The sequence below is a fragment of the Lithobates pipiens genome, unplaced genomic scaffold, assembly GCF_037356315.1.
Source record: "Lithobates pipiens isolate NorthernLeopardFrog02 unplaced genomic scaffold, aLitPip1_a1.2 Scaffold_8, whole genome shotgun sequence".
Classification (NCBI taxonomy): Eukaryota; Metazoa; Chordata; class Amphibia; order Anura; family Ranidae; genus Lithobates; species Lithobates pipiens.
In genome coordinates this window covers 550,609,799-550,633,874 of record NW_027507903.1, presented here as the reverse complement: position 1 = coordinate 550,633,874, position 24,076 = coordinate 550,609,799, and the positions used below count along the sequence as shown (strand labels likewise).

Genomic DNA, 24,076 nt, shown 5'->3' with positions numbered 1-24,076 from the left:
ATATATATATATATATATATATATATATATATATATATATATATATAATCTATCTCTATATCTCACAAAAGTCACATTTTTGTAAATATTTTATTGTATCTTTTCATGTGACAACACTGAAGAAATTATGCTTTGCTACAATGTAAAGTAGTGAGTGTTCAGGTTGTATAACCCTTTCATGACTAAGCCTGTTTTTGGAATTTGGTGTTTACAAGTTAAAATCCATATTTTCTACTAGAAAATTACTTGGAACCCCCAAACATTATATATATTTTTTTAACAGAGACTCTACAGAATAAAACGGCGATTGTTGCAATATTTTATGTCACACGGTATTTGCGCAGCGGTGTTTTAAATGCAACTTTTTGGGAAAATGTACACTTTCATTAATTAAAAAAAAACAAAACAGTAAAATTATCCCATTTTTTTTGCATAATGTGAAAGATAATGTTACGCCGAGTAAATGGATACCAAACATGTCACACTTTATAATTGTACGCACTTGTGGATTGACGACAAAGTACGGTACCTAAAAATCTCAATAGGCGACGCTTTAAACATTTTTTACGGTTACCAGGTTAGCGTTACAGAGGAGGTCTAGTGCTAGAATTATTGCTCTCGCTCTGACGATCGCGGCGATACCTCACATGTGTGATTTGAACACCGTTTACATACGCGGGCGCGACTTCCGTATGCGTTTTCTTTGCTTTGCGAGCTCGCGGGGACGGCGGGCGCTTTAAAAAATTTTTTTTTTTTTTTTTTATTTATTTTATTTATTTAAAAATTACTAAATTGTTTAAAAAAAATAAAAATAATTTTGATCACTTTTATTGCTGTCACAAGGAATGTAAACATCCCTTGTGACAGTAATAGGTGGTGACAGGTACTCTTTATGGAGGGATCGGGGGTCTAAAAGACCCCCCACCCCTCCTTTACACTTCAGTGTATTCAGATCGCCGAAAACGGCGATTCTGAATACCGGATATTTTTTTAAAACCGGCGCCATTGGCAGCCGAGTAAACGGGAAGTGACGTCATGACGTCGCTTCCGTATTTACTATGAGGAGACTGGAACGAAGCCGATTACGGGGTCATCCCAGTTCCTCCCCAGCAGCCGGAGCCATCGGACACGCAATCGGTGCTCCCGATCGAGCGGGAGCACCGGTAACAGCGGCGGGAGGCGGCGGGAGGGGGGGACGTCCCCTCCCGCTCCTCCGGCATAACAGCCGAGCGGCTTTTAGCCGCATCGGTTGTTATGGCTGGATAGCCAATCGCCCGCTGTAAAAGACGGTACCGGGATGATGCCTGCAGGTGCGGGCATCATCCCGGTATACCCCCCGGAAGCCGAGTACGCAGATCTGCGTACGCTCGGCGGGAAGGGGTTAACAGTGTAAATTTGCTGCCCCCTCAACATAACTCAACACACAGCCATTAATTTCTAAACCGCTGGCAACAAAATGAGTACACTCAAAATGTCCAAACTGCCCCAAAGTGTCAATATTTTGTGTGGCCACCATCATTTTCCAGCACTGCCCTAACCCTCTTGGGTATGGAGGTCACCAGAGCTACACAGGTTGCCCCTGGAGTCCTCTTCCACTCCTCCATGACGACATTAGGGAGCTGGTGGATGTTAGAGACCTTGCACTCCTCCACCTTCTATTTGAGGAAGCCCTACCTACAGATGCTCAATAGGGTTTAGGTATGGAGACATGCTTGGCCAGTCCATCACCTTTTACCCTTGGCTTCTTTAGCAAGGCAATGGTCATCTTGGAGGTGTGTTTGGGGGTCATTATCATGTTGGAATACTGCCCTTGCTGCCCAGTCTCTGAAGGGAGGGGATCATGCTCTGCTTCAGTATGTCTCAGTACATGTTGCCATTCACAGTTCCCTCAATGAACTGTAGCTCCCCAGTGTCGGCAGCACTCATGCAGCCCCAGACCATGACACTCCCACCACCATGCTTGACTGTAGGTAAGACACACTTGTCTTTGTACTCCTCACCTAGTTGCTGCCAAACACACTTGACATCATCTGAACCAAATAAATATGTTTATCTTGGCCTCATCAGATCACAGGACATGGTTCCAGTAATCTATGTCCTTAGTCTTTTTGTCTTCAGCAAATTGTTTGTGGGCTTGCTTGTGCCTCATCTTTAGAAGAGGCTTCCTTCTGGGACGACAGCCACGCAGACCAATTTGATGCAGTGTGCAGCGTATGGTCTGAGCACTGACAGGTTGACCCCCCCACCCCAACCTCTACAGCAATTCTGACAACACTCATACGTCTATTTTCCAAAGAAAACCTCTGGATATGACACTAAGCACATGCACTCAACTTCTTTGGTTGACCATGGCAAGGCCTGTTATGAGTGGAACCTGTCCTGATAAACTGCTGTATGGTCTTGGCCACCGTGCTGCAGCTCAGTTTCAGGGTCTTGGCAATCTTCTTATAGCCTAGGCCATCTTTATGTAGAGCAACAATTTCTTTTTTCAGATCCTCACAGTTCTGTGCCATGAGGTGCCATGTTGAACTTCCAGTGACCAGTATATGAGAGTGAGAGCGATAACACCAAATTTAAGACACCTGCTCCCCAGTCACACCTGAGACCTTGTAACACTAACGAGTCGCATGACACTGGTGGAAAATGGCTAATTGGGCCCTATTTGAACATTTTCACTTAGGGGTGTTTTGCCAGCGGTTTAGACATTAATGTATGTGTGTTGATTTATTTTGAGGGGACAGCAAATTTACACTGTTATACAAGCTCTACACATTACTTTACATTGTAGCAAAGCGTAATTTCTTCAGTGTTGTCACATGAAAAGATGGAAAATATTCACAAAAATGTGAGGGGTGTACTCGTTTGTGTGTATGTATGTATACGCACAATAACACACACATTCACACAGACATACAGCGGGTAAAATAAGTATTGAACATGTCACCATTTTTCTACACATACAAAGAAACCAAAACTAAGTTCAGAAATGAAGTTAGGCTTCATGCACATGAGACGCCGGTGCAAACTCTGCTGGACACATGTTTTTAAAAGCTGAAACCGGCGTTTAGAAACGCCCGTTTAGCTGCGATTTTGTACAGCGTTTCCGTTTAGAAGCATTTAGTTAAAGTGGTTGTATGGTCAATTTTTTAACTTTTACCTACAGGAAAGCCTATAATAAGGCTTACCTGTAGGTAAAAAAAATATCTCCTAAACCTGTACGGTTTAGGAGATATTCCCCTCGGTATGCGCCGCTGACTGCAGCGGCGCATGCGCACAAGGGGGTTCTCGTCGTGAAAATCCGGCAGCGCTCATCCGGCCGGACTGAAATCTCCCGCGCGCATGCGCGGGAGTGACGATATCGCGGCTCCGGCCACTCACAGCGCCGGAGCCGCGATACCCGGAAGAGACGCCGAGGGAGCATGTCAGCTCCCTCGGCGTGGATCGGGCCAGATGTCGGGGCCTCGTTCTAAGGTAAGTATTTCATAATGAGCTAGTATGCGGTGCATACTAGCTCATTATGCCTTTTGCTTTGCAGGTTTAAAAAAAAAAAATAATTTGCGGGTTTACTACCGCTTTAAGCTAACATCATAGACCCTCCCCAAGCTCAAAAAAACAGTATTATTTACTATTTCAGCCATTTTGTGAGACCAGAGTGAGTAGCAGCAGCTGTGAGAGCAGCAGTGTACTTGTATTTAGCATGTCACTTGCCACATAACCTGCCACAAGTTGTGGATTATCCACTTGCCACATCACCTGCCACAAGTTGTGGATTGTCCACTTGCCACGTCACTTACCACATCACCTGCCACGTCACCTGCCACGTCACTTGCCACAAGTTGTGGATTGTCCACTTGCCACGTCACTTGCCACAAGTTGTGGATTGCCACCTGCCACGTCACCTGCAACAAGTTGTGGATTGTCCACTTGCCACGTCACTTGCCACAAGTTGTGGATTTCCACCTGCCACGTCACCTGCCACAAGTTGTGGATTGTCCACTTGCCACGTCACCTGCCACAAGTTGTGGATTGTCCACTTGCCACGTCACCTGCCACAAGTTGTGGATTGTCCACTTGCCACGTCACCTGCCACAAGTTCCGGATTGTCCACCTGCCACAAGTTGTGGATTGCCACTTGCCACGTCACCTGCCACAAGTTGTGGATTGTCAACTTACTACGTCACTTGCCACGTCAGCTGCCACGTCAGCTGCCACATCACCTGCCACAAGTAAGTTGTGGATTGTCCACTTGCCACATCACCTGCCACAAGTTGTGGATTGTCCACTTGCCACCTCACTTGCTACATCACTTGCCACCTGCCATGTCACTTGCCACAAGTTGTGGATTGCCCACTTGCAATTGCAATTGTTTAAAATATTTTTTAATGGTTTTTCATCATTTTGCCATCATTTTTGAGATTTTTAATGTAAAAAAAAAATAGGTCACCTTTAAAAACGCTTATAAACAAAAACGCGGCAAAACGCCGGTACCGGTGTCTGAAACGTTGAAAACTTTTGCGTCTGAACCCATTTTTTTTGCTTCTGAAAAAACGAGGTTAAACGCAACTGCATAAAAACGGCAAAAAACGAGAACATGTACATGGACACACAGGATAACATTGAATGAGTTCAGGGGCAGTTGAAAAAAGTGTCCAACTGCCTCTGAACATGTGTTTAACAGCGTCTCGTGTGCATGAGGCCTTATGTGTAATAAAATAGAATGGCGCAGGGAAAAAGTGTTGAACACATGAAGAAAGGGAGGTGCAAAAAGGCATGGAAGGCCAAGACACCGGCTGAAATCGATCAGTAATTAGAAAGCAATGTTGCCCCTTGTCGGGGCAAATTAATATCTGCTGGTTTATTCTCAACTGATGGCCTATAAAAACGGTGTCTCATTACCAAGGTGTCACACAAGAAACATCTCATGATGGGTAAAAGCAAATAGCTTTCTCAAGATCTTTTCAATCTTATTGTTGCAAAACATACTGATGGCATTGGTTACAGAAGGATTTTTAAACTTCTGAATGTTCCAATGAGCACTGTTGGGGCCATAATCTAGAAGTGGAAAGAACAGCATTTGGCTCCACCCAAGATTTCTGACAGAGGAGTGAAAAGAATTATCGGAAGAGTTGCCCAAGAGCCAAGGACCACTTGTGGAGAGCTTCAGCATGACTGGGAATTAGCAGGTACAATTGTTTTAAAGAAAACGATAAGTAATGCACTGATCCGCCATAACCCGTATGCACACTACCACGCAAGACTCTGTTGCTGAAGAAAAAGGATGTTGAAGCTCATTTAAAATTTGCTGCACAACATTTAGACAAGCCTGTGAAATACTGGGAGAATATAGTTTGGTCAGATGAGACCAAAATTGAACTGTTTGGATACCATAATACACATCATGTTTGGAGGTCAAATGGCACTGCACATCACCCCAAAAACACCATACCAAGTGGAGTTTGGAGGTGGGACTATTTTTCAGCAAACGGTACTGGCAAACTTCATGTGATTGAAGAAATGATGAATGGAAAAGTATACCAAGAAATTCTTGATAAAAAAATCTGCTGCCATCTACCAGGATGATGAAGCTGAAATGAGGGTGGACATTTCATCAGGACAATGACCCCAAACACAAAGCCAACAGTTGGTTTCAAAGAAAGAAAATAAAGCTGTTAGAATGGTCCAGCCAATCACCTGACTTGAATCCAATAGAAAATCTATGCAGAGAAATAAAGGTCAGAGTTCATAGAAAAGGCTCATGGAACCTTCAAAATTTGAAGACTGTGTGGAAGAATGGGCCGAAATCACACCTGAGCAATGCATGCATCTAGGCTTTTCCACGCAGGAGGTGTCTTGAAACTGTCATTACCTACAAAGGGTTTTGTACGAAGTACTAAATACATTTTTGTTGGTGTGTTCAATACTTTTTCCCTGTGTGTCAAATGTCCTGTATAGTGCCAGTATGGGGCAGACGCAGCCGAAGGTGAAAACGGCTCTGGGCCAAACAGTGCACAACCACATTGGGGAAAATACAATGTTTAGGAGATTAGACGGCACCGGTAGGTAAACATGGTTGTCTATGAAAATAACCAGAGGGATCCCAAAAAATCCCCACCAAATCAATATACAGTTAGGTCCATATATATTGGGACACAGGCACAATTATTAGCTTTTTCAGGTATTTACCAAAGCTTGTTCAACAGTTATATAATGGACATGGGCTGAAAGTACACACTCTCGGGTTTAATTTGAGGGTATTTATATTCAAATTGGAGGAACGGTTTAGGAATTACAGCTAAGAATAGCCATCCCCCTTTTTCAAGGGACCAAAAGTAATTGGACAATTTTGCTGTTTCATGGCCAGGTGTGATCTACTCCTTTTCGTTATTTCTTCATCAATTGAGCAGGTAAAAGGTCTGGAGTTGATTCTAAGGGGGTTATTTACTGAAGGAAAATCCACTTTGCACTGCAAGTACACTTGGAAATAAAGTTGCTGTAGATCCGAGGGGGCATGCACGTAAAATAAAAAACAGCATTTTAGCTTGCATGTGATTGGATGATAAAATCTGCAGAGCTTCCACTTATTTCAGATCTACCTATTAGATAGAGAGATAGAGAGTGACTACACTTCCAAGTGCGCTTGCAGTGCAAAGTGGATTTGCCTTTCGGAAATAACCCCTTAAGTGTGGTATTTTGCATTTGGAATCTTTTGCTGTGAACCTACATCATGCATTTAAGGGAGCTGTCCATGCAAGTGAAACAGGCCATTGTAAGTCTTCAAAAATGAAACAACTCTACCAAAGAGATAGCAGCAACATCAGGAGTGGCCAAATCGACAGTTTGGTACATTCTGAGGAAAGAACACACCGGTGAGCTAAGCAACATTAAAACGCCTGGATGTCCACGGAAGACAACAGTGGTGGATGATCGCAGGATCCTCTCTATGGTAAAGAGAAACCCATTCACAATATCCAGACAAGTGAAGGACACTCTCCAGGAGGTGGGTGGATCATTGTCAAAGTCTACAATCAAGAGAAGACTTCATAAGAGCAAATACAGATGGTTCACCACAAGGTGCAAACCATTCATAAGCCTGAAGAATAGAAAAACCAGGCTAGACTTTGCCAAAAAACATAAAAAAAAAAAAAAAAAAGCCAGACCAGTTCTGGAAAAGCATTCTTTGGATAGATGAAGCTAAGATTAATCTGTACCAGAATGAAGGGAAGAAAAAGTGTGATGAAGGCTTGGAACAGCTCATAATCCAATGCACACAACGTCATCTGTAAAACCTGGTGGAGGCAATATGATGGCATGGGCATGTATGGCTTCCAGTTGGTGTTTATTGATGATGTGACAGAAGACGGAAGCAACCGGATTAATTCTGCAGTGTTTAGAGATATAGGGGGTAATTTACGAAAGGCAAATCCACTTTGCACTACAAGTGTAAATTGCAAGTGAAAAAGTGCACTTGAAATTGCACTTGGAAGTGCAGTCTCTGTAGATCCGAGGGGGACATGCAAGGAAAAAAAAAAAAAAAAAACAGCATTTTAGCTTGCACATGATTGGATGATAAAATCAGCAGAGCCTCCCCTCATTTCAGATCTACCACTCAGATTTACAGCGCGTGAACTTCCAAATGCACTTTCAGTGCAATTTCAATTGCAGTTCTAGTGCAAAGTTGATTTACCTTTAGTAAATAACCCCCATTATGTCAGCCCAGATTCAGACAAATGCAGTTGATTGTACGGTGCTTCACAGTACAGTCTGACAATGATCCAAAACACCCTGCAAAAGCAACCTAGGAGCTTTTGAAGCAAAAAGGCAGAGTCAATCACCTGATCTCAACCCAATTGAGCATGCATTTCACTTGCTGAAGGCAAAACTAGGTAGAATCCACAAAGAACAACTGAAGACCGCTACCGTTAGAGCCTGACAAAGTAACAGAAAGGAGGAAGCCAAGTCTTTAGTAATGTGGATGGATTCCAAACTTCAGGCAGTCATTTCCGGTAAAGGATTCTCAACAAAATATTAAAAATTAGCAGACTATGTATAAAAAGGGTCGCAGTTCCTAAAATTTGTACTTGATATTTATGTTCAACCCCTTGAATTAAATCTGAAAGTCAGCACTTCTTCAAATTCATTTGGATTGTTTTCTTTAAATTTTATTCTGGTGGCATACAGAGCCACAAGTATGAAAATTGTGCCTGTGTCCAAATGGTATATACAGTGCCTTGCAAAAGTATTCACCCCCTTGGCATTTTTCGTGTTTTGTTGCCTCACAACCTGGAATTAACATGTATTGTTTGAGGATTTGCCTCATTTAATTTACAGAACATGCCCACAACTTTGAAGATATTTTATTTAATTTTTTTTATTGTGAATGTGAAGCAAACAACAAATGGGACAAAATAACAGAAAAAGTCAATGTGCATAACTATTCACCCCTCCTAAAGTCAATACTTTGTAGATCCACCTTTTGCGACTATCACAGCTCCAAGTCGCTTTGGATAAGTCTCTATGAGCTTGCCACATCTTACCACTGGGATTTTTGCCCATTCCTGCTTGCAAAACTGCTCCAGTTCCTTCAAGTTGGATGGTTTGCACTTGTAAACAGCAATCTTTGTCTGACCACAGATTTTCTATTTGATTGAGGTCTGGGCTTTGACTCCAACACATTGAGGTCATTGTTCTGCTGGAAGGTGAACCTCTGTCCTAGTCACAAATCACACACAGAGTTGTACAGGTTTTTCTCAAGAATATCCCTGTATTTAGCACCATCCATCTTTCCCTCAACTCTGACCAGTTTCCCAATCCTGACTGCTGAAAAACATCCCCACAGCATGATGCTACCCCCATCATGTTTTACTGTGGGGATGGTGTTCTTTGGGTGATGTGTTGGGTTTGCGCCAGACATTTTCTTTGATGGCCAAAAAGTTCAATTTTAGTCTCCTCAGACCAGAGCACCTTCCTCCATACATTTTGGGAGTCTCCCACGTGCCTTTTCGCAAACTCAAAACGTGCCATTTTGTTTTTTGCTGAAAGTAATGCCTTTCTTCTGGCCACTCTGACTTAAAGCCCAACTCCATGGAGCGTACGGCTTATTGTCGTCCGATGTACAGATACTCCAGTCTCTACTGTAGAACTCTGCAGCTCCTCCAGGGTTACCTTAGGTCTCTGATTAATGCCCTCCTTGCCCGGTCCGTGAGTTTTGGTGTGCAGCCGTCCTCTTGGCAAGGTTTGCTGTTGTGCCATGTTCTTTCCATTTGGATATGATCGATTTGATGGTGCTCCTAGGGATCATAAAAGATTTGGATATTTTTTTTTATAACCTAACCCTGACTTGTACTTCCAACAACATTGTCCCTTACTTGTTTGGAGAGTTCCTTGGTCTTCATGGCAGTGTTTGGTTAGTGGTGCCTCTTGCTTAGGTGTTGCAGCCTCTGGGGCCTTTCAAAAAGGTGTGTGTATGTAATGACAATAAAACTTAGTTTGCACACAGGTGGACGTCATTTCACCAAAAATGTGACTTCTGAAGGTAATTGGTTGCACCAGAGCTTTTTATGGGCTTCATAACAAATGGTGTGAATACATACGCACATGCCAATTATCAGTTTTTTATTTTTGAAAACTAGTTTTATGTATATATTTTTCTAATTTTACTTCACCAACTTAGACTATTGTGTTCTGATCCATCCATACATATAATTCAGATTTAAAAATTGAACTAAAAAGGCTGTAATGTAACAAAATAGGTAAACTGCCAAGGAGGGTGAAAACTTTTGCAAGGCAGTATATGGACCTAACTATAATGCAAAGGAGTTATAGCACAGTAAGTATACGCTTGATTTATAATGGTGTGGTGCCAACAGGGCAGACTCACTGCTCAAATTTTGGTTGATTCAACAGAAATCGGCAATTCCAGCAGCCAATGGCCAACTTTAGTCCTGCATTAGTCCTGCTGACTGCTGTTCCACAAGACTGATTTATTGGCCAGTACTCATACTGGACAAGGGGATAGCATGTAACAGTAACAAAGTAAAACTAAATCGGAGAGGAGCTGGAAGACTCCATTCACACAGGGGCAACTTTGGATCTGACTTCAAGTCGCCCCTAGTCGCCTCAGGTCGCACTACATGTAGAAATCAATGTAAGTGAATGAGAGCCGTCTTAATGCACACTACTGAAGTCGTTCCGACTTCAGAAAAGGTCCCTGTACTACTTCAATCCGACTTTTAGGCGACTTGTATCCATTGAATTCAATGCAAGTCGCCTCCAGAAGGCTTTTCTGGCTAATAAATGTAAGCCATTGGTAGTACAGCTTTACAGTAGTTATTCAAGATTTATTTTGCTCAGTTTTGGTTTTGCATTGCATGTTCTTTCTTGTGGATACATGTATGGATACAAATAGTTTTCTTTTTTTTCTTTTCTAGGAACCCTTTTAAAGCTGGACCAAAAAAGCAGATTGTCCCGAAAACAGTAAGTAACAAAATGGTCTAAGATTGAAGAAGAAATCCATTTGTTGCAGCCACAGGTCCACACTTAAAAAAAGGCATGCGGAGAGCAAAAGGCTAGTCACAATTATCACTTGGGTTCTCCCTGCATCTGATTGTTTCATAATTACTGACTTACCATGTCTTATTCTGTACTGTGTCTCTGTTTGAAGGTGGGCATCTTGGTAAAGGTAGGGCTTTGCTTCCTCGTGTCGGAGCCTCCAACAAGGAGAACAGTGGGCAGTACAGAAGCAACATCGCCATATCTCGCACCAAATCTCCCCCCACCCCCACATATCCACACATCCGAATGTAAATGCATGCGTCGAGGGCACCAACACATGAAAACGTTGATTGCTATACACGTTACATATTACTGCACAAGCCAGATGGAGAGCAATAATTCTAACACAAGATCTCCTCTGTAACACTAAACTGATACCTAAACTGATAACTAAATTGACGCTTTTGAAGTGTCTCCTATAGAAAATATAGGGTTGGACACGTTTGGGTGTCTATATTTTACCAAGCATTTGGGTAGTTTATTGCATTTGTTTGCCCTAAGATTCACTTTACTGTGTTTTTTACTGAAATTTTGAATTATCTAGACCTTTGCGGTAATAAGGTGTGACATAAAAATTTTTTAACTACCGCTATTTTTTATTTTCTAGGTGTCTGCTTTCAGAAATATATGTTTGGGGGTTTTGTGCAATCTTCAGGGTTAAAGGTTTTGTGTAATCTTAAAAGGCTAGAGTGGTTGTAAACCCTTACCCAGTGAAGTGACTGACCTCCGTGATACACAGAGATAAAACTAATACTCCTACATAAGTTTTGCTTGTTTATCTGCGGCCCCCTCTTTGCTACACCTGTTCAAAAGCTAGAATTTTTAAAGCTTGTCTGAGCTGTCAGAAAAAAAGGGGGTGGAGAAAGCTCTGAAAGCTGATTGGAGGAAAGGGACCCCCCCCCCCCCCCCTCACAGCACACAGGAACAGAGTTGAGGCTGTCAATCGGCTGGTGATCCCTCCCCTGTCACCTTTTTTTCTTGGTGTCAGGAAAATGACACTTAGTGCTCTTAATTGCTACAAGTACACACTATTGAGGGATATGCTTTCTTCATATTTCATGTCACAACAACTTGTCTACCAAGGCACATTTATAAACGCCATGGCAGATGTTTGGTTAAATCAAGCTCATTGTTGATGCTGCAGCTATGAGATTGGTACCGGCTTTAGGAGTCAGTGTTGGACTTTTGGATAAAAGTGATCTGGTGGGCTCTAGGACCACCCAATCACTTTTATGGGGCTGTCAAAGTGTGCACCAGCACACCCCCTCCCTCTTACTGTCTTCCTAAATAGCACCTGTCACCTTCTTGCGGTATCCCATAAGGGGCTTGTTAGTCCCCGTGTGATTGTAATAAAGTTTAAAAGAAAAATGAAAATTTTTTAAGGCACTCGTTACACCCATATGCACCCCATATAAAAAGAACATTAATGAATTATTTAAAGTCGCCAAAAACTGTAGTTAGGCTTTAAGCTGCAAAAGCAGCAGACAAGGATCTACACATGCTTTGGCCGCAATATTTTCCATTGTGTGCCGCAAAAATAATCTCCTTTTTGAACTAGATGGGGCTGCACTTTATCTATCTGCAACAATGTGCAGTACATGTGGTTTCGGCGGGGTGATGTGGGTTTTTAGGTGTGATAAGGAGGCGACGTAATGCCTCCTCACGGTCTGTCAGATTCCCTCTGAAAAAGTGATCCACCTCGGATCACTCTTCAGAGGGTGACACCAGTGTAAACAAGCACGTATAGATTATCTAATTTCCTACAAAGTTTTTTTTTTTCTCTCACTTTTGAACTTATTTTCAGCCTCGCGCTACTCATTTATTGCAAGCCACCTTTGAACTCCTAATCTACTGGGACATTTTTTTCATACATGTGTTTGTGTCTGTACAATAAGCAACTGCTGCCTGTTAGTTTTAGCTGTGGTTCCTCGGGCCACGTTTTGCTGTGTGAGCTGCATGCCTACTCTCCGCTATGTAGTGTGGGAAGCTGATGATGTGTGTTTTGGGATCTTGCTTCCATATTTTACAAAGCCTGCATTGTGTGTGACTGTGTACCTCTGCACCCACAGGATTAGCATAAATTCCACCTTGTTTTACAAAGAGTGGGAGCGGGAACAGCTATGACATCATGGACACACAGATTAGGCTGCTTTTCTAAAAGCGACTTCATTCGTACCTGTCATTGCAATGTTCTGCTTTCCACAGCCCCAAGTGTCAGGGACTGGAAGATACCAGGGGAAGGGCGCAGTCATGGAAAATGGATATTCTGCAACTTCCTTGCTAAAACACACTTAGGATTTCTATTATAAAGATGTCAATATGTGTTTAAAATGAATTATCACAGGGTTGACAGACTCTTATTACCTACATTAAAAGATGAACTTTAAGTAAACCGCTAAACATATACAGTCATGTGAAAAAGTAAGTCCATCCCATGGAAACTGTTGATTTTTCCAATCTGTTTTCAACATGCAAACATTAGATCTTGAATCAGATAGTCCCTACAGATAAAGGTGATATACCTGAACAAATGACACATAAAAAGTGTGCTTTTTCATGATCTAAATTAACAAAATGGTGATGCTTGTTGCTAGAGCCCAACAATATGTGCTATGCGACTACCTGTACATCTCCTTGCCTGCCTGCTATCTGCCCATGTAAAAAAGGCAGTCTGCTGTTCTGACAAAAGGTAAGGGAGCTTGTGTCCCTGCAAAGCAGGAATAAATTCCATCTCTTCCCCTATTAAAATCACCTTACACAGTATAGTAAAACACTGGTTAGGCACACATTTAACCCTTTGATCGCCGCTGTTAACCCCTTCCCGCCAGTCACATAGTACAGTAACCATGTACATTTTTAGTACTGATCACTGTATTAGTGTCATTGGTGCCCAAAAAGTGTCATAATGTCCGCCACAATATCGCAGTCCTGCTATAAGTTGCTGATTGCCGCTAATTACTGGTAAAAAATAAATAAAAACAAATAAAATGATCCCATAGTTTGAAAACGCTATATCGTTTTCACAAACCAATCCATATACATTTATTGTGATTTTTTTCCCCAAAAATATGTAGCAGATTACAAATTGGCCTAAATTTTATGAAGACATCTAGATTTTTTGAAGACATCTGTCTATCAAAGTGCCCGGACAAGGGGGAGGGGCTGTATGTCACGATGCGCAGCGGGGAACACACAGCTATTGAAATGAAAGCTGTGATGTTCCTGGCGCTATAATGAAACAGGCGGCAGCGGCTCTCCTCTCCCTTCACTGGCTTCACTACTAGGGACACAGGCTGGGACACTGGCTTCACTACTGGGGACACGGGCTGGGACACTGGCTTCACTACTGGGGACACTGGCTGCACTACTGGGGACACTGGCTGCACTACTGGGGACACTGGCTGCACGACTGGGCACACTGGCTGCACGACTGGGCACACTGGCTGCACGACTGGGCACACTGGCTGCACGACTGGGCACACTGGCTGCACGACTGGGCACACTGGCTGCACGACTGGGCACACTGGCTGCACGACTGGGGACACTGGCTGCACGACTGGGGAAACTGGCTGGCTGCATCTGACGGGCACTGATGAGGCTGCATTGATCTCCTGTACCATGTCCTCAGTCTATCACCATCTCCCGTGCCATGTCCCCAGTCTCTGGCCATCTCCCGTGCCATGTCCCCAGTCTCTGGCCATCTCCCGTGCCATGTCCCCAGTCTCTGGCCATCTCCCGTGCCATGTCCCCAGTCGCTGGCCATCTCCCGTGCCATGTCCCCAGTCGTTGGCCATCTCCCGTGCCATGTCCCTAGTCGCTGGCCATCTCCCGTGCCATGTCCCCAGTCGCTGGCCATCTCCCGTATAAAAATATTTTTAAAAACCGTGACTTTCAGTATCGGTGTTTTGGTTTTTCAGGATCAAGGAAGATTTATTTTCGGTATCTGTTTCGGCACCAAAAAAAAACATTCAGTGGATCCCTATTGCAAAGATTAATGTAGATAATGGGCAACCTTGGCGAGTGCCTTTAGCTATTTTAATGGGATCTGAGTAGAGGCCCTGTAGGCAAATCCTAGCTTTAGGCGTAGAATATAATGACCTGAGAAGGCCTGTAAAACGAGGGCCAAATCCCCAATGGTCTATTATGGCAAACAGGTAAGGCCAAGAGACAGAATTCATAATCCAACAACGGCAACATACTGGCCTGTTTTATAACCCCCATCCCAACCTGACTGTAAGAGGAAGACAATGACTACTGCTCTCCTAATTTGGTCCGGACCCTGTCTTCCTGGGATAAACCCCACTTGATTTTTATGAATTAATGATCCTATAAAGGAATCTTTAAAGCATTATTAATCAGGGATATTGGCCTGTAATTGCTCACCTCACCCAGGTCTTTATCTTTTTTTTTTTTTGGGATGACGGTTATATGGGTTACCTTTTGGTTTTGGCGTTAAAAAATTTAGCCATGTAGGACGCTAAAGTGGTCGCAATTTGTAGTAGGGAAATGGAAACCCATCTGGTCCCGGGGCTGAGTTTTTCTTTGAGTTTTTAATCACCTCAAAGCCCCCTTCTCTACAGAGGAGGTGTTAGAGTCTGTCTCTATGTTCTGCCGCCAAAGTGGGGATTGGGAGATTCTCAAGAAAGCTAGATAGATCCAAAATACTTTCGGCTTGCTGTATGCTGTATAGGTTCTCGTAGAACTTGTGAAAGGCCTGCATAATGCTCAAGGGGTTCGCCCTCGGGGGGTCTACCTGCAATCTTAAGTTTAGGGAAGGAGTAAGTTCAGGCCGAAGTGTAACCCTGGAAGCCAGGAGGGAACCTGTCTTGTCTCTGATGGTAATATCTTGCCCACTCCATCTAATGCTTTCTCTCTGCACCGGCTGTCAGTGCTAAGTCCAAATCCAGGTGGGCTGCGTCTAGAAGGGAGGTGGGCACTCGAGATGGGTCTTTCTTGTAATCTACTCAGAGGAGATGTTCTTCTCCAATTTCTCGATGTCTTCGTGTTTTTCTCTTTTCAGTTGGGTAGAAATTTGTATGATTGCTCCTTATTGTAGCTTTATGGGCCGCCCATAAAGTTTCCGCTAAAACACCATTGACATTAAGGGTGAAGTATTCTGTAAAGGCCTTTTTTATTTCGATTTTTCTGATGGGGTCATTTAGGAGGGCTTCATTAAGTCTCCAGTGGGGAAATTTAGATTGGGGGGGTAGGTTACGGATAGTAATAATGACCATGGAGTGGTCTGACCAGACCGTATCTGTAATATGCACTTTAAGCACTGAAGGGATTAAAGCATTGGAGACCAGGAGGTGGTCAATCCGGGCGTAGGATTGGTGTGAATGGGAGTAGTGCGTGAAGTCTTTTTTTTTTTTTTTTTTGTGGGGTTCAATTCTCTCCCGATATCAGTGAGGCCCAGCTGAAAGATCATTTTGGCAATCTTGGAGCTGCTCCTGGTTGGGCAAATAATTTGAGCGCGAGGAGGATTAGATTTGTTTAGGCTTTGGTTGAAGGCTGTATTAGGGTCCCCCTTGAAGATTATGGAACCTTCTAACTAAGGGACTAAGGTCTTAAAAAGGGCAAAAAGGAAAGGAAAAAATTTGATTGGCCGGAATTAGGGGCATAGTAGGACACAAAGGAGTAGAGGTGGCAGTCTATGGTCCCTTTAATCAGGAGGAATCTGCCCTCAGGATCTCTTTGTTCTGATCTCAAAGAGAACCTACAGGTCCTTGAGATAAGAGTAGCTACCCCTCTCGTTTTATCCTCTGCATTGGATAGGAAAAATAGAGGGAAATGAGCATGGTTTGTACCGGACTTGATCGTCTATTTTATGGGATCTCATGTAGTCAAGGACCTTTCTGCGTTTGGTGGAGGAGTTTAATCTTTGGGCGTTATGAGTTGCTACTCTTAAGGGAGCAGCTTGTGGTGCCTTACTTGTCATGTAACCTCCCGGAAGATGGATGTTCTGCACAAGATCTAGCGGTTGGCTGAAAAAGAGAGAGGTAAGAAAGAAGAAATGGGGAAGAAGATAGGGTAAGGTACTCGGGCCTCTGGGAAACCTGAGTAGATAGCAGGCATAGCAGGACCTGCTGCCTGGGAAACAACAAAATATGTTCACTCCCTCCAGGAGAGGTGGAAACCTAACCCAGGAAGAAGGTGAAACCAAATGGGGTAGGGGGAGGCACAGCAAAACTGCCTTGGCACACCAAAATAGCAACTGCAAAAGATTGCTAATGTATGGGGGACCTTGCCGTCCCAGGCACTTGATTCCGAGGGGCTCGCCTCCTCCCCCTATGGGGAAAGGATGCAAACCCCCGGGTTGACCCAAACAAAGTAACAAAAATTAAGTGTTCAGGCAACAAAGTTCTAACCTGTGGAAAGTCAAAAACTGATAACTTGAGATAAGAAGAAAACTAAGAAACTAGAAACTAAGGAGTAGTAAAAATGGGGACTGAGGGCTACCTGCACTGCGACCTGGTCTTGGAAGGAAAAAAAAACGACATTGGAGTCAGAGTTTGGAGTCTAGGATATCGGGGGGAATCTAGTGTCCTTGGCACGTTTAGGTTTGTTTCAGACAGTCATCAGGGGGCTGGTGGGAGAGGGACGCTTGGCTGGTCCAGAACTGGAATCGGCAAAGTCCATTGCTTCTTCTTGCAAGATGAGACGCAGGTCCAGAAGGAGACATTCACCATCCTGATGGCTATGAAAGGAATGTGTCCTGCCTTTGAAGTTGAACCTTAAAGCAAAGGGGAAGGCCCATCTGTACTTGATGTCACGTTAGGATAACACTGTTAGAAGGGGTTTTAATGTTCTCCTTTTATGAATCGGGGTCGGCGAGATGTCAGCAAAAACCTGTATGGCATGCCCTCGGCAAGTTAGGAGATTGGAAGCGACACAGCTTCATCACTTCTTCCTTGATGGAGAAGAAATGGGGTTTCATCACTATGTCTCTGGGGAAGCCATCTTTTCTTGGCGGGCACAGGGTCCTGTGGGCTGGTCTATCTCCAATTTGTGTGGAGAGATGTTGGGAATCAATTGTTTGAGGAAATCTTGCACAACAGACATGGTGTCAGTGATTGATTCCGGGAGACCTCTGATTCGGAAATTCTGTCTCTTGGACCTATTTTCCAGGTCATCAATCCTGGATAAGGCTGTATCCAGTTGATCCTGGAGAACCTGAATGTGGTCAGAGTTCTGTTTAGTTTTAGAGACAGTTATGTCCAGCTTATTTTCTATAGTTTCCATCCTGAACCCCATGTTCTGGAAGTCCTCCTGGATATCACTGTGATTTTGGCTGCTGTTTGTGCTAGTCTCCTTTTCAGCAGGTCTGACAGTTTCCTTAACAGGTCACGAGTTGAGGATGGAGTTGGGGGACAGGTCAGATGGAGAAGGCATATCTTTTTATCGGACAGGGGGAGGCACCAGAGGGGAGTCCAGGAGATCCTCGTAGTGTTCAATGAGGGATTCTGTGGAGGCCGCGGAGGGGCCACGGTCTGGTGGTTACTCACATGGGTCCCCAGAGTGAAGATTAGGTTAGTTGGAGCCAGGGTTTGCCTGAGTCTGGAGAGCTCCTCTGTGCCTGGAGTGTGTGGCTGTGTGGCACCCGCCATCTTAGATTTGTCCCGATCGGCTGTGGTGTTGAATTGTGGCTCCAGGTCTCTCCTGACTTAAGCGACCATCTCCGAGACTTCCGCGCATGTGTCTCCCCCTTTTTTGGGGTTCCCCTTCAAGATCTTCACAGCACAAGTTGCATGCCAAAGTCGGATCAGTTAAAATGGCGATCTGACTTTGATCCGACTTCAGTGATATTTAATGGGCTGAAGTAGGATCAAAGTCGGAACAAAGTAGTGCAGGGAGCATTTTCATTCGGACCGACTTGTGTCAGACCAGTTAAGACGACTCTCATAGGGAAACATTGATTTGCACACGTCATGCGTCATGAGCTCCCAACGTCTGAGTGTTTGTTTGTCCTACCAGTGTGAACCCCACCCTCATCTACAAGTGGCTTAGATTTCAGACTGCTGCTCATTTGTCTGGAACTGGCCGGCCTAGAAAACACATCCCAAGAGTTGATCCTTTGATGGTAACTCTTGCAGTAGATGTGGCCAAAGTGAATACATCTACAATAAGAGAGATTGCACCAATTTCACCTGCGTAAGAGGTAGAAAAGCGGCAGAAGAAAAAGTCTTTGCTGATCAAAAATAACATTAAAGTGGTTGTAAACCTCAGACATGAAATATGAACAAAGCACATCCCTCTATATGTGTACTTGTCTCAGTCAAGAGCATGACGTGTCATTTCTGTCTGCTGCTTTGTTCCTCTATTGGCATGAATCAAGTCTGACAAGTTTTCCTGACACCAAGATAAAAAAGGGGACCTGGGAGGGATATCCAGCTGATTGACAACTGCAGCTCTGTTTCTGTGTGCTGTGTGAAGGGAGGGTGTGTCTATCGGCTCTTAGAGGCCTCCTCACTCAGTGTGTAACTTGAGCACTCTGCCCCCTTTTTTCTGACAGCTCAAACAAGCTTTATAAATTGTAGACTTTGAACAGATGTGGAGAAGATTGCAGATCAACAGGTACAACCAATGTAGGAGCATTCATTTAATCTCTGTGCATCACTTAAGGTTTAGCCACTTCACTGGGTGTATGTAAGGGGTCACAACCACTTTAAAGCAAGATTACAATTTGCCATTGAACATGTAAGCAAAGAAGAAGAAAAGACTTATGGAATACACTAATCAAAACCCGGATTTGATTTCCATTGAAATTTTGTGGGTGGGTTTTCAATTCAGCAGTTAATACAAGGAAAAAGAAAAACCCAAAACATCCTGCAGCTGATGGAATTTGTCTTGGAGACTTGGTCAAAATATTCACTAGATCAATAATAGAGACTTGTGGGCAATTAAGATAAATTTGGGTGTGGCAAAACAGTGGGAAGGGTGTAAAACTTGTACAGAGTACAGGGGTCAAAAGTATGTAACATATGAAGGGCAGGTATAAGGTGTAAATAATGTACAAAATGCAGTTGTTAGGAGTATGTCATGTACAGCATTCAGGAGTCAGGCGAGGATAATGTACAGAGTGCAAGGGTCAAGAGACAGTAATGTACAGAGTGCAAGGGCTGGGAGTGGGTAGTGTGCTTTGCTTCTCAGCATTTTTAACTCTGGGTGTAGAGTTTAATGTGGCACTGCTTGTCAACTCGTTCAATGGGGCAGAAAGGGGGCTATTTAATGACTTTTGGGTGTAGGCAGACTAATCTTCCACATAGAGGTTCCCAATAATTAAAATCTCCACCACACGCGAAAGTCCTTTAAAGGATGTCTAAAGTTTTGTTTAAAATAAAAAATACAAAACATCTTCTTGAGTGCCCTGCTGGAGAGCCGCTCCCCCTTGGGGCACTCGTGTGGGCACGCTCCTGTGTCCTGCTGCTGCGCCTATTGACACAGACAACAGGACTTAGCTCCCACATCATTGGATTTGATTGACAGCAGCGGGAGCCAATGGCTACACTGCTATCAATTTATCCAATCAAGACAGAGACAGCAGCTGGAGCTGGTGTGCTCGCCCCCATCACTGGAAAGACTGGGTTCAGGTAAGTAAAAGGGGGGCTCTGGGGGGGCAGCTTCATCGCACAAGGTTTTTCACCTTAATGCATAGAATGAGGGTTTACAACCATTTTAAATAGACTCCTTTCTGCCCCCTGCTAAACAACTGGTGTCTGGAGAAGTTTTTAATTGCTGCAGAGCAGGGATTACTACAGAGGTGTCCCAAAGTTGGGAGTTTGGGGCGCATAAAAACAAATGTTCCTGAGCAGTATATTCTGATAGTGGAGGAGTCCTGTCAGAATACAGCAGCAGGGAAGATCCCTTCATCACACACTGTTTATTTTGATGCAGGGATCTGTCAGATCTGCTTGTGTATACGCAGCTTTATTCTCTCTAGAATGGCCTTTAAGACGGCCATACATGGATTGAAACTGGGCCAGTTCAGCAAGAACCAGCCTAATTTCAATCCATGTATGGTCAGTGTGGTTGTACAGAAGTTGATCTCCTGATCTTCTTGTTGTCCCCACCTGCATCACCTTCCAAGAGAAGGATTTTATAGGCAACTCAAAATTCCTATTTTTAAAATGATTGTAAAAAAATAACAAACATGTCATACTTACTCTGTGCAAGGGTTTTGCACAGAGTGGCCCCGATCCTCCTCTTCTGGGGTGCCCGAGTGGCGCTCCTGGCTCCTCCTCATCGAGTGCTCCCATGGAGATCCGCATTTCATGAGGGCACTCGTACGGCGTGCTCCCAAGTCCTGCTGCTGCATCCATTGACACAGACAGTGGGACCCGCTCCTGGCTCCCATGTCACTGGATTTGATTGACAGCAGCGGGAGCCAATGGCTTCCGCTATCATTCAGTCCAATGAGGACCCAAGACAGCAGCTGGAGCTGCTGGGCTTGTCCTTGACGCTGGAAAAATGGGTTGAGGTAACAAAAAGGGGGGCTCTGGGAGGCTGCTGCAGCACAGAAGGGTTTTTACCTTACTACATAGAATGCATTAAGATGAAAAATCTCAAGACTTCACAACCCCTTTAAAGCATTTCCCAGCAAGAACTTGTCACAAATAACAGGCAGGATTACAGGACCCCATAAAAAGGGGTAATTGGTATTGAATATAGATGTTTGGGTCCCTTAATGTAAATAACCTAATGTTCTGTGATGGGAATGAGTGTTGTCATGTACTGGTTGGAAAGTGTCACTGTAATGAGGCATTAATGTGTCTTCTCTGGTTTCAGGTAGAAAGGGACTTTGAACGAGAATATAGCAAGCTCCAACAGTAAGTCACCTCTTTTTATACCGGTCATTGGGCTCAACTCAAAAACAGAGAGGATAAAGATCCTTATTGTGATTATCCTCTTATTCTGTCGTTTTGTGTTCAAATGGAACTAAACCCATCGATTTAACGGCTTCCCAAAATACTCACGCATGCGCAGTAGGAAACCAGGCTGTGAAGCCACAAGGCTTCACTTCCTGATTCCCATACTGAAGATGGCGGCGCCCCCACTCGGGAGCCAAGGGACGGGTCGGCTTCCAGTGAGGACATTGCGGGCACCCTGTCAGAACTCCACTTTAATGCCTTCTATGCATTAAAATTAAAATCTTCTGTGTGTAGCATCCCCCCAGCACCCCCTAATTACCTGTTTGTTTTTTTTGTTTTTGTTTTTTAAATGAGCCTTTACAATAACTTTTACCATTATTTTCCTTCTGTATCTCATAGGCTAGAAGACCAGACCAAAAAGCTGCAAAAAGACATGAAGAAAAGCATAGAGGCCGATTTAGGTATCGGTATCTTTCCTGCTCCTTTTGTTTAACTCCCATCCACTAATCACTTTATATGCCTGGTCCTATGGGCTTTAATAGGAAAATGCAGCATGCTTTTCACATCAGTTTGAGACACTTCTGAGACCATTCAGAAGGGCAGTTGACCTACAGTTGATCTCTTTCTAACATTTTAAATTCCCAGACTTTGTATGAAGAGTGATGCGGTTCTGAAGTAAGCAAAGCCCATTGAAACACACCCTAAACACTCTCTCGCTTTCTCTGTATATTTCTCACATAGACTGTTGACCTCTTTCGGAAAATGCTAACCATTTGGCAGCCTTGCTGGCACTGATTTTAGTGCTTTTTTCAGTGTCTCATCTTGAGCAAGAATGCTTTCAGTGAAGTCTGAAGACTTGTTCAGTGTTTGAGACTTTATTGATTTCATTAGGTCAGCAGCCAGACAAGTAGCATTTTCAGATTGAGGTGTGCATTGGCAGCCTCAACATTTCTCTCAGCACTGATTTCTTCTAAAACGTTAGTACTCTATTCATGTGTAATTTCATATGAATGTATTTCTTTCCTTACCAGCCATGTCTAAGTCGGCTGTCAGAATCTCCTCAGACCTATTAGGGAACCCCTTGTGTGAACCAGATGCAGATTTTCTAGGAATGGTGACCGCACTGGACACAGCAATGAAACGTATGGATGCATTTAATCAGGAAAAGGTATTGGTGACATTAGCATTGCATGTGTGCTTTTGTATGTATGTGTGTGTATTTGTGTGTGTGTGTGTGTATATGTATATATATAATATGCATGTGTGTATATATATGTGTGTGTGTGTGTGTATGTATGTATGTGTGTGTGTGTGTGTGTGTGTGTGTGTGTGTGTGTGTATATATATATATATATAATATATTATACAAAGTATGGAAAAAAGTATTTAATCCCCTGCTGATTTTGTATGTTTGCCCACTGACAAAGAAATGATCAGTCTGTATAATGGTATGTGTTTGTTTTTTTTTGTTTTTTATTTGTTTTTTTTTTAACAGTGAGACCATAACAAAAATATCCAGAAAAACGCATTTCAAAAACGTTTTATAAATTGATTTGCATTTTAATGAGTGAAATAAGTATTTGACCCCTTTGCAAAACATGGCAAAACCCTTGTTGGCAATCAGAGGTCAGATGTTTCTTTTAGTTGGCCAACTTGTTTGGACACATCTCCGGAGGGATTTTGTCCCACTCCTCTTTGCAGATCCTCTCCAAGTCATTAAGGTTTTGAGGCTGACGTTTGGAGCCTTCAGTTCCCTCCACATATTTTCTATTGGATTAAGGTCTGGAGACTGCCTAGGCCACTTCAGGACTTTAATGTGCTTCTTCTTGAGCCACTCCTTTGTTGCCTTGGCCATGTGTTTTGGGTCATTCTCATGCTGGAATACCCATCCATGACCCATTATCAATGCCCTGGCTGAGGGAAGAGTCCAAGATTTGTCGGTACACGGCCCCATCCATCATCCCTTTGATGCCATGAAGTTGTCCAGTCCTTTTAGCAGACCCCCAAAGCATGTTTCCACCTCCATGTTTGACAGTGGGGATGGTGTTCTTGGGGTCATAGACAGCATTCTTCCTCCTCCTCCTCCATATACGGAAAATGTATAACTTTTTTGAAATGTGTTTTTCTGGATATTTTTGTTCTTCTGTCTCTCAATGTTAAAATAAACCTATCATTAAAATGATAGACTGATCATTTCTTTGTCAGTGGGTCAACATACAAAATCAGCAGGGAACAAATCCTTTTTCCACTCACTATCCACCCAAAATCAATGTCATTTTAACACTCTAATGTTCTTGCTACAGGTTAACCAAATTCAGAAGACTGTGATGGATCCTTTGAAGAGGTTAGAAATAACCCGTGTGAAATCTCTATTACTGCTTTAGAAAGGCAGCAATGCACTTAACATGTAATGTGTTAGTTAACATGTATGAGTTACAAAATTATTTAAAGCACAGTGCTATTTGTTTTACTCATTCAGAAGGCTTAGGCCCCTTTCACACATGCGGACCATATGTCCGTATTTCATCCATCCATTTGCGGATGAAATACGGACATACGTGCATTTCTATGGGATAGCGGGTGTCTGCGGATGAACATCTGCAGACACCCGCTATCGTCCGCCTCCGCAATTGTCCGATTCTGCAGACGGAGGAAAA

The 24,076-nt window shown here is 43.4% G+C and overlaps 1 protein-coding gene across 1 annotated transcript in view; it reads left to right on the top strand.

Annotated features, from left to right (window-relative positions):
• BIN3 (bridging integrator 3) overlaps window positions 1–24,076 on the top strand; it is an 83,760-nt gene that overhangs the window by 41,241 nt on the left and 18,443 nt on the right. The window contains exons 2-6 of the mRNA XM_077469859.1: window positions 10,428–10,473; window positions 21,337–21,377; window positions 21,819–21,880; window positions 22,451–22,587; window positions 23,723–23,763. Of these exons, the coding sequence (XP_077325985.1) occupies window positions 10,428–10,473; window positions 21,337–21,377; window positions 21,819–21,880; window positions 22,451–22,587; window positions 23,723–23,763 (327 nt within the window). The remainder of the gene's footprint in view (window positions 1–10,427; window positions 10,474–21,336; window positions 21,378–21,818; window positions 21,881–22,450; window positions 22,588–23,722; window positions 23,764–24,076) is intronic.